Source organism: Leucopleurus acutus (genome assembly GCF_964270905.1).
Source record: "Leucopleurus acutus genome assembly, chromosome: X".
NCBI classification, from domain to species: Eukaryota; Metazoa; Chordata; class Mammalia; order Artiodactyla; family Delphinidae; genus Leucopleurus; species Leucopleurus acutus.
In genome coordinates this window covers 119,751,238-119,766,053 of record NC_139148.1, presented here as the reverse complement: position 1 = coordinate 119,766,053, position 14,816 = coordinate 119,751,238, and the positions used below count along the sequence as shown (strand labels likewise).

Sequence of the window (14,816 nt, the reverse complement as noted above, 5' to 3'; positions counted from 1 at the left end):
AAATGATTTAAGATATTGTCACACCTGTTTCTATTCATTAGAGATGGTTACTAAAAATGAAATGTTAATAAATCTGTTTTATTTTGTTGCCTATAGTGCTATCCTTAAGTAGACCTGTGTGAGTTGAGCTACTACATGAATATAAAATTTATATTATAAAGCAACCAAGAAAATGTGACTAGAAACTGTAATACTTCAGCTGAATGCTGATTGCAGCTAATCTCCAGACATGCTCAGCCCTGAGGCATTGTGACTCACCCCTCTTTGGGGATGGGCAGTGAGAATGATGATTTCTGATCCCCAAACCCCATCCAGGAATAATAATTTTTGTTTTTTACTGCTCCTCTGCAAAACTCCACAGATGCCATCAAAATCAAAAAGAAAAATGTGGAGCTTTTAATCACAGAGAGGGTACTGTGCAAAAGAATACCCTGTGACGACTAGGTGTCAATTGTCTGCTGGACCCTTATTGTGCCTCAGTTAACTGCCTAGAAGATTAGTCAGGGTGCCCTTCTGAATTAGAGTGGGAATAGAGCTCTGTAGAAATCTTTTCTTTATGGTAGGAACCCTAGAAAACTTGTTTAGCCTGGACCTCATAAGTTTCTCCACCTCACTATTGTGCTCACAATCTATTCCACATACATTGCACAGTCTAGTCCTCAGCTGTGTAGAGCCACGAGCTTGATTTTATCGTGTTACATGAGAGTGCACAAACATGAAGGTTTAAATGAGAAACCAGTTTATCTTCAGTGAGCACTATTTGTGATCTACTCAATGGCACCAACCACTTATCTACCTAGGGCTCCTCATCCAAGGACAGTCTGATGTATACCCCAACCTTGAGCAGCTGCTTTGCACTTCCTCCCCCTCAGCTTCAGACAACGTTCATCCTAGCCTAGTGAGGCTCTCTGTGGTTCAGCTCCGGCAGGGAAGGGAAACTGGCTGGACTTCTCAGTGGTCGCCTAACAGTTCAGTGGAAGACTGAACCCTGCAGAATGAGGCGTTCTCCTGGATTTCTGGACCCCAAGGCTTAATGTGTGATTAGCAATATTCTTATGTCAACCTACTTGGCACACACTCGTACTCAATATATATTTGTGGATGAGAATGGTAGATTCCTCCCATTTGAGAGAGAAAATCTCTACAGTCCTTGTTATGTTTACATAGGGGTTTTGTGGGCGGGGGGGTGGGGAGTGGTAATAAAAATGTCTTTTAAATTTCCAAATGTAGACCAGAAATCCTTTCTTATATTAAAAAAACAGCCAAGGAAGTAAAATGTTTGTTAGCATAAAAATTAATCATCATTCCTCGTGAATATCTCTGAAGCTCCAGCATTTTCTTCTTTTTTATTATTTTATTTTATTTTATTTATTTTTGGCTGCGTTGGGTCTTTGTTGCTGCTGCGCGGGCTTTCTCTAGTTGTGGCGAGCGGGGGCTACTCTTCGTTGCGGCGTGCGGACTTCCCATTGCGGTGGCTTCTCTTGTTACGGAGCACGGGCTCTAGGCGCGTGGGCTTCAGTAGTTGTGGCGTGCGGGCTCAGGAGTTGTGGCTCACGGGCTCTAGAATGCAGACTCAGTAGTTGTGGTGCACAGGCTTAGTTGCTCTGCAGCATGTGGGATCTTCCCGGACCAGGGCTCAAACCCGTGTCCCCTGCATTGGCAGGCGGATTCTTAACCACTGCACCACCAGGGAAGCCCTCCAGCATTTTCTAATGCAGATAAATGTTCTCCAGTTGGCAGCTTTAAAATTGATCGCTTAGTTGTTTTCAAGTCAAATGCATTTTAGCATCTTTTTTCCCCTTTGATTATCATTCCTTTCCTTTCTAAACATTTAGTAAATGAAATCGGTTTACTACTTCTGGGTCGTCCTAAAGAAAATTATTTTTATTAATGTACATAACAAGGATTCCTTTTAAATACAAAAGTTTCAGTTACACTACTGTTTCATATAACAGGAACTGATTTGTTTTTCCATTATGTATTTTCTTTCCACTCTAGGCCTTTTCTCAAACAACAGAGAATGTATTTTGTATTTGCTCAAATGCTGTCTTCTGTATCCACATGGTTGGCCATAGTTCTTCTAATATTTATCAGCCTTTTCCCTGAGATTCTCCTGATAGTATTAAAGAATGTAAGAAGAAGAAGTGCCAGGGTAAGAACTAAGTTTATATTACCACCTGATTTTTGGAAGGGGCTTCAATATCTGCCGTGAACTAAAAACTTTATTTAGAGAATTGCATTAGTTACAGCATGTTAAACCCCTCCTTACAGGTTCATCACTTAATTTCCTCTTCTGCATAAAAAGTATAGTAAAAAACTTCGTTATCCAATGCAGGTGGTAAGTAGATTCCTTAATAGTGTTCTATGTGACCTTTAGCAATCCATATGGAGTATCTCATATGCTCCATATGGAATTTTAAACAGAAAAAAATGATTTTTTTTTAATTTAACCTAGAATTTTCACACTGGGAATTTCCACACCAACATTCCAGCTTTAACCTTAGAAATTCCCCCATGGGTTGTTTGCAGATTTTTTTTTTTAGTTGATAATCCCAATTTGCCTCTTACAAACCTTTCCCCTTCCTTTAATTATAGTGCTGCTTAATCTCTGTGTTGCTTCTAGCCCTGTCTGTCCAGCAGTATATTTGAACCAAAGAGAATTCCTTGGATGTGGTTTCTACATCCTTCCCCTCTTGAACACACTTGTAAAAATCCGAGATTGTTTTATGAGTGTGTTTTTATTTTTGCTGCTTATATGGTAAATATTTGCGGGAATGAGAAGTTATTACCCTCTGTCAGCCTAATCGCTTGGCCCTGCATTGTCTGATATCTTTTGAGCCTTTCTGAAAAAGCCTTTAAACTGAAAGGGATAGATTAGCCTTGAAAATAAAACTTCTGGCAAATTTTGACCAACATGTTAATTAAATATGTCATATTCCTACCAACACTAGCTCATTTTGCCAAACAAAACCCTGTTTCGATCATATTGACACCAATTAGATCTTGTAGCCCCTCCAAGGCAATATTTTCAAGAAGTAGACTAAGCTATATCTACCTGATCTATTTCATTAAATTTGCCAACCATTTTAGCCACAAAACTGGCTTGCCTTGATTTTTTGTTTTCCTATTGATTGATTCCAGTGGTTGGCATCATGCAGAATAGGGAACTAAAATGATTATAGTGGGAAAATCTTCAGTGATTAGATGTATAAGAGAGGAGCTTCAGCCCCACTCAAAAGCAGTAGATTATCAGTGGCATAAGCCACATTGATTCTTGCTATACACGGCCCAATCACTATATGGTTAGGTGGTCAGAACTGGCCTTAACTCCCTGCTTCTGCATGCCTTATGGGTGGAACTGCACACAGTAACGTTAACCTAAGACTGCCTTAATCTCTCTCTAATCCTTCCGGTAGACCCCCCACTAACTCCCTCCAGCCTGGTGTTTAGTCTTAGAATGGAAAAGTGGCATTTACTTGTCTGATTATACCTTTAATACCAGTTGAACAGGGATAAAACAGGTTCCTCCCAGAATGGCTCAAGTGGCAATTTGCATGAAGCCAAACAGAAAATGTCACAGTAAGAAATCTTTTGGTGCCTTGTTGTAATAGAGATTTGTCTAGGAAGGATCTCCTTATTTGGGAGTACACTTTGAGGAGTTCCTCGATGTTTTTCTTATTTGGGGTAATGGAGCTCATGCTAAATAATGGCTCACACCCAGCTTCATGCTGTAAAGATGAGACAAAAATCTCAGAAATCAAAACCTTCAAACATATCATCTTATCCTCTTCCTTAAGCCCTTTAAAAAAAAAAATTAGACACTGGCTGGAGGTGACTTCTTTTTTTTTTGTACGCGGGCCTCTCACTGTTGTGGCCTCTCCTGTTGCGGAGCACAGGCTCCGGACGCGCAGGCTCAGCGGCCATGGCTCACGGGCCCAGCCGCTCCACGGCATGTGGGATCTTCCCGGACCGGGGCACGAACCCATGTCCCCTGCATCGGCAGGCGGACTCTCAACCACTGCGCCACCAGGGAAGCCCTGGAGGTGACTTTTATATAAATTAAATGGCTACTAAATATTTTAAATGTTTTTATATAAGTTAAATGGAGAGATGCTACAGGGTAGTCACAGATAAAGACTTAGAACATTTTCTTTCCGCGCAAACAGCAGATTCCAAACTTCTGTTGAACGAAAGCATGGAGTTCTGGGACTGCGGCCCTTTTTACTTAGCAGTGTAGAATGTTTCCAGGGTTTAGCATGAGATTTGTTTGCCATGGATTATGTCCACGATAGGAGGAATTCCAGTGTCTGTACTGTAGCTTGGCATGCTGATATGCTAGAACAACCAGGAGAATTTCCATAATCACCTTCATTCGTTCACTCATTCATTCATTTATTCCTATCGTCATTGAACCAGTGAACATGTGTTGAACCACCTACTGATGAACATCTCTCTTTACATCCAGAGTCTGAAAGGCTAAATGGTTTTTCAGACTCTATGGGATTGTGAGACTTGCAGATGAGACAAAACATTGTGGGCACTCAGCAGCACTGCCTTTTTTTTTTTTCTTTTTTCTTTTTTTCCCCTTGTGAGAAAATGCAAGAGCAAAGTAGTGCATATGAATGCATAAAGGCCAACTGAAACATGGCAGCTATGACTACTCTGATAAGTCACATCTATTTACACAAGGCTCTAGTTGGCCACATCAAAGAGGCAGAGGCCACTTCTAAGATAAAGGAGAAAAGAGTATTTTGATGACCAACAGTCTGGCATCCTGGGTGACTTCCTACTTTGTTCAATATCCCTTGCTAAGACATTGGCCTCATTGTAAAGAAACGCAAAGGACTCTTTTACACCGGGTCAGCCTCATACCTGACTGAATCCCTAATGGGGATTAGCTCGCGTGTGTCCTGAGCTAGAGGTAGAAGATCCCCCTGACTTCATCCAGTAAGCTAGGGATCCTTCGCATGTCGAGCCAGAAATGCCTGTGGTAAGTAGACTGCCAGTGCTATCCTCCTGTGAGTCTAGGCGGCTGCTTTAAGAAGGGGACTCAGCAGTGGATAGAGAAAATGTCTATGGCATTTGAGAAAGAAGCTAAACCATTTACATCTAACAATTATAGAAGCAGCCTTCTGTTGAATTCTATTCAGTTCAGCACACATTGCCCGAGGGTCGACTGTAAGCTAGCTGCTGTACTAGGTGTTAATCATTCAGAGAAGAAGCAGACGTAGCTCCCTCTCACAAGGAGCTCTCACTCTAGTTGAGTTATAAAGGGGACTTACTTGGAACACTTCTGTAAGCAGGTATAAACAGAACAGTAGATTCAATACTATGGCTTGTTGTAACACAGCTGGGCTATTTCAAGGTCCAAGTCACTACCTCCAGAAGCCTCCACCACAGCTGCGTTCTGTCATGATATTAGCATTAGAAAGAATTCTCTCTTCGAAAATAGGTTCCCCCACTCATTTAACTCAGGGGTAAATATTTTCACACCCTTATTTTCAGCAATGTAGTTAATTCTTGAGCTAAAGTCCCATCATCATTAAGGATCATAGAACTTTTCTTTAGCTTATAAACTGACAAAGCCTCATCGCCATGCTGCTGACAAGCGTATGATGAAACTATCATGGAGCACTGAACAGTGGTACAGCAGATAACACTTTAAAGGAAATTTAAAGTTTAGGATTTTGGTATTTCAAAAAGCTGTGTCCCCTCTTAAGCACATTTCTTGGGCTGTCTCTTAATCAGTGAAATACACCTGGACCTTCTGGCCAACTGGTAAATACCAGTTCCCATTTCCAGCAGAGGAATTTTCCACATATCTTTACATAAAGTTTTCCCGTGTAAACCACCATGATCTAAAGGAGGCTTGACTTTGCCTAGTAGACATGGAAACACTATAATCTAATGAGAATGGACCCAGCAACATGGCCATACCTTGCATGTGAGGTCTGCACAAACAAGAGGAAACATTCCATTACGCAGGGAGCTCTTTCAGAGTGGAAGACAGGAAAAGGAAGAATGTCAGGTGTCTGAGCAAAATTCCCAGAGAAAGCACTTTGGAGAATACAGTTTATCCTTATAATAACAATGGTGACAATGATGATTACTGTTGCAATCCTGACAGTGTCACATAGAACCAAGAGTTCTAAGGGTAACAGTCCTGTCATCTAAATTAGACAAATATAAAGTTGAATCCTGACATCGTGGCTGTTGAGGTGGACCTTTATGCATTGGCCTCTGACAAACTGCTACTTGAGCCAGAGTCAAAGCTCTCTAGATGACTGCAAAGGAATGTGGAAATTTCATACTGTTTTAATTATCTCCCATCCTTTTCACCCTCCCCCAACCAGTTGCTAGCTGTACCAGTTTTTTTATTGCTTTAATCTTTCCATGCTCTCTGCTGCCTTCTGTACTTTCATATTTCTTTTGTTTTCCTTTATAAAGTAACCTATTAACCCCTAAAATGTCTACTTCTTAGAAATACTTTTATCTCTGACCGTTGGGAACAAGGTTTTGAGCACACCGAAATGTGTTTCAGTTACAGTCTTAAATAGATGGGCTTGTATTTTAAACACAGGGTGGGTGATTTGGTATCATGTTAATCTTGTTTCAAGGTTTTTGCCCACAAAATAGAAGACAGAGCAATTTAAAATTTTTTTCTCAGAAACGAAATATTTATTTCTCTAGCTTTATCAATTGGTAATTTGCATGTTACCAACATGTCACCAACTGTATTTAAGGTAAAATGTGAACAGGAAAAAATGTAGTTATGTTAAAATATATATGAATAAATAAAAATATTTGCCTTTAGAAGTATAAATGTTTATTAGACTCTGTTAGATATATGTGTTACTTTAGCTGGTTTCTTTTTGTAAGCGTATTTCCATTAGCTGCTAAGGAGATAATATGGGTAATCTTGATTAGCAGAATCATTAAGCTCATCCGCATAGTTGACCACTCATCTTCTGTTTTGCTTGAGCAATACCAAAACCAAGTCTATAAATTAGCCTATAGCTTCAGGCACAGAATAAGAAAAAATAAAACTAGCCTCTTAGGTTTTCTGATTAAACTGTAAGTTATCAATTTTTACTTTTTCTAAGTGTTTTAAAGGAAAAATTCATAGCTCTTCAGCCAACACTTGTAAAGAGTCTCTATAGGAGAAAAGGGGGAAACTGATCAAATTATGTTAGAATAAAGGAAGTTAAAGATTGGTTCAGAGGTAAACGGCACTGAAGTGTGGTTTCGCCAACAGTTTTTCCATTATGTTAGTTTTGATTAGGTTTTTAACCTGGAACTGCCCAAGGGCAGTCAGTCTCTTCATATTCCATCTATGCAATTGGATAGGGGAGACAGTTACTTCAGTATAGACTGGTGATGGACCCTCAGCCTAGCTCTCTGACCAGTGGATTTTGAACAGTGTAAGCTACTGAGTTAATGATTAGAGATGAGCTTTATTTCAATGAGAAACATATTTTTAAATTACTTTATTCAAAATAGTCAATTTTCCCATTAAGAAAAAAAATTTTTAATTGCTATACAGAGAAATAGTAGTTTGCTCATATAATAGACTATTCCTAACTCTAGCTCTACTTTTACTTCAGAAAGTAACGTCTTCAAAACTAACGTCATTTCAACTTCGAATTCTCAAGGTTTCTTTTTAAATGTCTTACATTTCAGAGAATATTTACTTTTTTTTTTCTTTTTGGTTTCTGCATTTCTCTTTTTTCTACTGCAATTTTCCACCTTTTGTGCAATTGTGAACAAGGTAACGAAACGCCTCCCTTCCTCAGGAACATCTACTATCTTCATGCTTTCTCAAACTTCCAGCAATCACAGTTTCTCTTGGAGTGAATAAGGTGATTTCCTTTCTTAATGTACCAACTTGCTTGCATTCTCATTTGCTTGACATCATTTTCTGATTCTTTATGAAAAATTCTCATGACTCATCTTTACATCTTCTATTGATACTTAAGAATATTTTGTCATTTTCCTTTAATCATTTGTTCACCTTCTCAAATTGTCACACTGGAGAGAAAGTGATTTTCAAAAACTTGGACTGTAGGTCTGTAGTCCCATTGGTTCCTGGTGGCAGTAGAAGCCACAGTGTGTTACAGCTAGTCTGTTCACTAAGACAGGAATGTTTTGCACAAATTTCTCTTTGTTCAGTACACTCACAGTACCGGCACAACTCTCAGAGGTGTTCACCAAAAGGATGGTAAGGTTTACTAATCGAACCATATTGACTTCATCAACCGCATAACTTAACCAGTGTCATTTCAAAAACCCAAGTTTGCCACGTACTACTAATGTCTGTATTCTTCTACCATGAAAACAATTCAACTGGAGTTGGAGACTTTCTTAGGTCTTTAAATGTATTCATTTAAATGTTACGCATTTGCTGTAGTGTAATCATTTGTACTTTTGGCCAGAGGAGTAGTCTGTAGGAAATTATTTTTTTCTTCCTACATTTTTATCACCAGGTGGGTTAACCAATCTTCAAATGCTTTAAGTATCTTTACCTCACTATTACAGAGAAATCTGAGCTGTAAAAAGGCATCTGACTCATTATCCACCAGACCTTCAGTCAGACCTCTTCTTTTACGAACATTCTCAGACGAATCTAATATATTGTAACAGGTACCTAGTGTTAAACAAGCGGGCTGGCTTTAAAGAAACAGATTAACAGCATTATAAAGAAAAAATGAAAATATCACTCTCTAAATTTTCTCTGCTGTTGGTGTGGTGAACTTTATACTATTCTTTGCAAAAATATAAAGATGCATTACTTGGAATATGGAGGAATACATATTTTAAATTTGCTAAGCCCCCAAATAAAATTTTAGGCATTTTCCAGAACTGAAGGGCAATACAGTATATTTAATTTATAAGGGGCATGTTGTCATGGCATCACGTGAAAATGCTTGTTAATACTGATTAGGAAATACAATTTTGATTTTAAAAGATGATTTGGAAAAATTGAAAATAAATATTCCAAAATTGCATCTGTATAATATCAAGTCAGTTTTAGCACTGCATGTTCTTTTGGGAATTATGTGAAAATAATTCAATGTGTTTGTACTTCCATGTGCTGTGTCTGTGTTTCCAGGTATATATTTAATGTCCTTGTAAATGTCTGATCCCCAAGTATATGTTAATGAACCAATCTACTGTAATCACTTTTTGTAGTGTCAAGTTTTATTCAAGCTAAATGTTTCAACTTTCAGAGGTAAAACCTTTCCTAGCCATTCAGGGGGATGCTAGCCTAATCATATAGAATGCTTCATAATTTTTCCAAAAGTGAGTAAATTAATTTTATAACATTGTTTCATTTACCCCCCAAAAAAAAAGATTTGGAAGGAATTGATATGCCATGGGAGGAATCCTTGAACTCAGAATGACTCCTCTACGTGTACTCTGTTTCCCACTGCAGGGGCCTCTGTCACCCTAGACCTTTAAAGGTCTTTTATCCATCCATGGGAATGTAGAATAATTCATGAATGAGGTTTACAAGCTTGTCAGCTTGGAAACAACTCTATATGGCTTAGGGCAGGGCTGTCTTTCATGCCCACATAAAAATTAATGATCATCATGAATGACAGTTGCAGGTCAGTTTGCTGTGATGCTAACAATTGTGAGTCCACCTCATAGGCCCATTTTTTCATCATCTGTCAACTTCCCTACCCTCCAGCAAAGAATAAAAATTGAGCTAATGGATTGAATCCATTGGTTCTTCTGTCTCCTACTGTTCATCACAGTCTGCATCTGCAGTGTTATTTTGGAAGCCAATTCATTTTGTCTCAGTCTACATACATCCTTTTACCCATTTGGAGTGACTCACCTGCTTATGTTGTCCCTCAGTAATGAATCTGCTTCCCAGTAGCCTTCAAAGTCTTTGACTATTTTGTTCCAGATAGCCTTGTCCTAAGCTGTGTGATGCATTTTAGCTATACTGTTTCCAGTGAATTTTGTATCCCCCTGGATTGCTTGCCTTAGCTTGGTCTGTGGTTTGGGAGACTAGGCTGGGTAGCAGACACTGCTACTGCTTTTGGTCTCTCCAGGGCCTTAACTCCTACAATGCCTAACACAACTGAGGAAATTTTTTTCAAAAAACGATTGTTTTATTTTTAATGTAGTTATTTCTTCTAGGAATATCTTTTCATGTGACATTATTTCTTCTCCAAGGAAAATATTTGGCAATTAGTTTAGCCACCGAGTTTGTCCCTTGGTTGATAAGGGAACTGCCTGACTCCTTTTATAAGTTCTCGATGTGAATGGCAACCTTATTTTGGTTAGGGTCACCCTGACCCTGCTACCTGGAGAAATAATATGAGAAAATGGAACATCAAAAGGAATGGAAGGTATTCTAAAGAACTTCTAGTCCAAGTATGGCAAGGAAGGTGCACCTAAAGGGGGAGAAAATAGTACACCCCTTAAGGCCCTCCACTACTCAGGTTTTAAAAAGTTGGATTTTTGAGTGGAGAATCAAGGGTCAGGTTGACTCCCTTGACGTAGGACTTCCACTTCTGCACATAGCTGATTTATACTCACTGATCAGTTGCCCTGTCATGCCCCATCCTGATCATAGCATGTGATAGTGTTTAGAGGACAAAGAAGAATCTACAGATTTCTTAGGGAGATTTCTGTGGTTTCTTTTCTAAAAAGATGATGAATAAGAAAAACAGGAGTCAGTTGACTCATAGATACATGATCTACCAAAAAGAAAATTAACTTCAATATTATAGAGAGGAAACATGTTTCTTTAAGTAAAGGAAAAGTACTTTCATAACAGTCTTTCAAAACAATGTATCTTCAGACTTTGTCATAATTAACAACCAAAAAACAGTTGATGCATTCATTCAACATGTCCTGAGCATCTGCTGTGCGCCAGACACTGGGCTAGGTGCTAGAGATAGAAAGTTAAATAAAATGTCCCTGTTTTCATGTCCCTTCTGTCCCTCACAGACTAGAAGGGATCTTAGTGAGCTAAGCCTCTGCTGTCCTAGTGGTAAAAGTTCTTAAAAGAACCCTGGAGCAATCCAAAAGCAAAAAGCAAGTCTGAATCTATTCAGCTGACGAATAAAGGATTCAAAATTGGTTATTGTGTCACTTTTTCTTTCCCTGCATGTGAATAAAACTTGGCAGCTTTGTTAAAACAGTTGTTTTATTCTCATAACAAAATTTACTACTTGATTTATTTTTGAAAATGCTGAACAGGTGGTTTTACATTATTATTAAGATAAAACTTTTAACTCTGTGTATTTTAAATCTTTCAGAATCCGAATCTTGAACTGCCTATGTTATTGTCCTACAAGCATATTGACAGTGGTTACAGCTAAAAGAAAGCATGAAGAAGCAACTACAAAAAGTTATCATCTCAGGATACTTGATATGCAACAAACTAAACCACTATCTTATGTCTAAGGTTCAGAGTAAATGTCCACTAAGATACCAAATGACTCTCTTAAGCATTTACAGTTATTGTAAGTAGCCGTATGGCCAAAGCTCTAAGTTATGAATTATATGAAGGTTGAAAGCAAGAATATTTAGAATTTCTGGCTTTAGATAGAATAAAATAACTACCAAGTGGGTGCTCTTTTAACCCATGAACTCTGAATGGATTTAAATACAATAGTATAAAGTAGAAGTCATGCAATGGGAATGAATAGATTTTGCTAATATTACTTTTTTTGCCTGGCAGAAGAAATAGGCAATTTAGATCACATTTCTTGTTCCTGCTGAATGATAATGTTAAATTATTTTTTTCAACATGTGAAAGGAATACTTGAAAATATAAGAAGACTAAATCAGTGCATCAGATAGTAGTTAATCCTTTCTGTTCACCCACATGCTAATTTTGTCTTGATAGAATATCCTTGCCAAAAAATAACTTGAAAGGTGGAAAGAATGTTAACCCTGGGTATTTTTGCAAAAATCAAAAGAAATTATTTATTTTTGTTCTTCTGGATTACACTTAATGAGTGTAAGGCTACTAGATTTGAAAAGAAAGCATTTCCAATCAGGAGCTCCTCAAAATAGTTAAGATATAATAGATTTTTCCAATATTAGTTTTACTGGGATCTGAGGCAAGATGGGCAGAACCACAGTTACATAAAAATAAAGGCCATTCTGAACATCAGTCTTTTATCATTTTTTTGTGGAGAGGAAGGAAGAATAGCTTAATTTCAAACTGTTAATGGTTTTTATTTGAAAGAGGTTGCATCTGTGCATATATGCAGCACTTTTTTGTTTTTAACTTGCCGATTTGGGAGGAGGAAGGGTCCCTGGCACGACTCTGAACATGAATGTTGTCTCTCTCAGCAAACTTGGCTAGAGTAATGGTCTAACTCTAAACCACGAGATTCACCTTGGTAAAGTCCTTGACTTACTGGACTAGAGGGAGGTTTTAACCTCCTAAGGAGTTCACCTAAAACATATAAATGTGGTGTGTCTTTATTAAATGTTAAAATTAAACACACGCTTTTTTTGGGTATAAGTGACTACATTTGACTACTAGATTGAAATGGTCTTTTAAAAGGTATTTTCTTACCAGTTTCCATTCTTGGTTGTCTTCCTGGCATGCCTGTACTATTAGTGTTTCTATTGTACCTTGATTTGGAGAAGTAAATATTAGATTCAATCTATACCAGTGTATTTATAAAGTCCATATGGCACATTTGATTCTTCCATTTATATTTTGTGTTAATGTTTAGGTGTAATTTTTCTTAAATTTTAGAAAGGACATAATTTCAGTTGTCAGAAACCATTCCATCATTACTGACCCTTTTTCATTATTTCATTTGTTCTCATATATCAGTATTATTTTTGAGTATTTTGTTAGGTGGCGTCACACCTTCCTAAGTGTGCTGTGTTCTAGTAGCCTAGTATTTGGGGCAGTCTGCTGAAAACCAAGTCAATATATTCTTTACCTATTCCAAAGAGCTAAAAAATCAGACCCAGGAAAGTTTTCGATGTTTTGTTGTTGTTCTTGTTTTTATAGTTGTTGCTGTATTGTTATTGTTGTTTTACATAAGAATTATAAGGACCGTGAATACAAAGAGCCGACCTTAATTAGAGAGGCTTGTTTAATGCAGACCATGGAGATTTGACATGATCAGAATATCTAGGGTAGTGGAAATATAACTGGTGGCATGTGAAATTCCTTGCATCCTGGAAGAAAGACAAGGGGGATTTAGAGTTGTGTCTAATAAGCTACACATTACACTGCAGCTCAAATTCATGATGGCAGTGATGTGTAATATCATGGCCTAGATCCTTGAGAGGGACCTGACTTTATTTTTTGAAAGATATTTTATTAGTGAGCAAAACAATTGGTTAGCGTGGGGTTAGCAGATGGAATAACTTGAAGTAAGCCATCCAGTATTCCTATCACTACAATCTAACCACCTTATTTTGTGTCAGAGAAAGGGGTAAAATGTAATAATAGGATCATATACCCATTATTAGAATAATTTCGAACTACAAAACGTCCTTGTAGTTTTCACAGCTGTCCTCCACTGTTTGAGGATGTTACCTACGAAACCGAAAACATAAATTCCATATCTACCACATTTACACCAGCAACAGTATAAAATACAAGCCTAAATTTGCAAAATCCATAATAATTTAGTGATGGAATTTTTTTAATAACATGCAGTATATAAATGTAGATTTTATGCAAGTGTTGACAAAATCATTTTTCAGCTTGCAAAATGGGACTGCAATATTACATTTTTCACTTCAGCAATTTTTTACATCGTTTTTGCTTTCTATAATGAATGTGAATGCCATCTTTTATGAATGCAACTTGCCTTTTTCATTACAGAAATTTTGTTTGATGTAATCAATAAACTTTGGTATGATATGATTGATATTTTTAGCCTCTTTTTTGGGAAGGTCTGTCTGACGTAAAAGTAATGTGGAAGCAATTTGGTGATGGGCAATACGTTTCTAATTTCCTCTTTGCCTGTACAATTCACAAATGACTGACCATTTCTGCATACGTTCAACTAGCACTTGAGGGCAATACCTAATTTGGGGAGTTTCCGATATTTGTGGGAGTTTTGAATAAGGCTGTATCTGGTTGCTGCATACGTAAAAGTCCAGCCAAATCAGCAAATACGTATTGAAAGTCTGCTGTGTGCTTGGCAGTGCTCACTCATTGGAGGTTGTACGATATATGGTCCCTGTCTGCATCGCATTGAAATCATTTGATTCTTAAGTGCCCAAAGATACAGAGATTTTACAATAGTGTGTGTTTACGCCAAAGGTGTGTGTGTTTACACCAAAGGTGTGTGTGTACACCTTTCTGTCCCTTGCTCCCCTTCCCCTACACCTCTCTCCCCCTCTCCCCATCCCCCTTCCTTCCCTGTGTCGTTGCTCAGCCTGCATCTAAGGCCTTGTGAAAGTCCTTTTCCTTGAAAAACCCTGCCCTCCTTGACTTCTAAGAAACTAAAGTCTCCACTGTAGCTGGTTTCATTACGTTTTTACACTTCAGTCTCTATATTTTTGTCGTCTTTCAATCCTGTTAGTCTTTGACCTACATTTAGAGCATTTCCTCTTTTTCTGTTGTTGTAAAGTGGGAAATGTGCTATATTTGGAGGTAAGACCTGAGTTAAGTTTCAGCTTTGCCACTTGGAGCCATTCCCCTCTCAGTCCTCTTCTTGCCTATAAAATGGTGTCTTGGGGGTGAAGGGTGATCAAATGAGGTAAAAGGTCATAATTGCTTTGTAAAATGTCATTTGCTAGTCAGCTGAATGCATTGCTATTTTTCTGTTAAGGGGTTTTGTTGTTGCTTTGACATTTTCAATGAATAG

The 14,816-nt window shown here is 38.0% G+C and overlaps 1 protein-coding gene across 2 annotated transcripts in view; it reads left to right on the top strand.

Annotated features, from left to right (window-relative positions):
- The window catches only part of ATP11C (ATPase phospholipid transporting 11C (ATP11C blood group)), a 168,309-nt gene extending 154,397 nt beyond the window's left edge, over positions 1–13,912 (top strand). For both annotated transcript variants that reach the window (XM_082865068.1, XM_082865067.1), the window contains exons 28-30: positions 1,999–2,152; positions 8,536–8,640; positions 11,277–13,912. In XM_082865068.1, the coding sequence (XP_082721194.1) occupies positions 1,999–2,152; positions 8,536–8,637 (256 nt within the window). In that variant the 3' untranslated portion in view covers positions 8,638–8,640; positions 11,277–13,912. The remainder of the gene's footprint in view (positions 1–1,998; positions 2,153–8,535; positions 8,641–11,276) is intronic.
- The last annotated feature ends 904 nt before the right edge of the window (positions 13,913–14,816 follow it).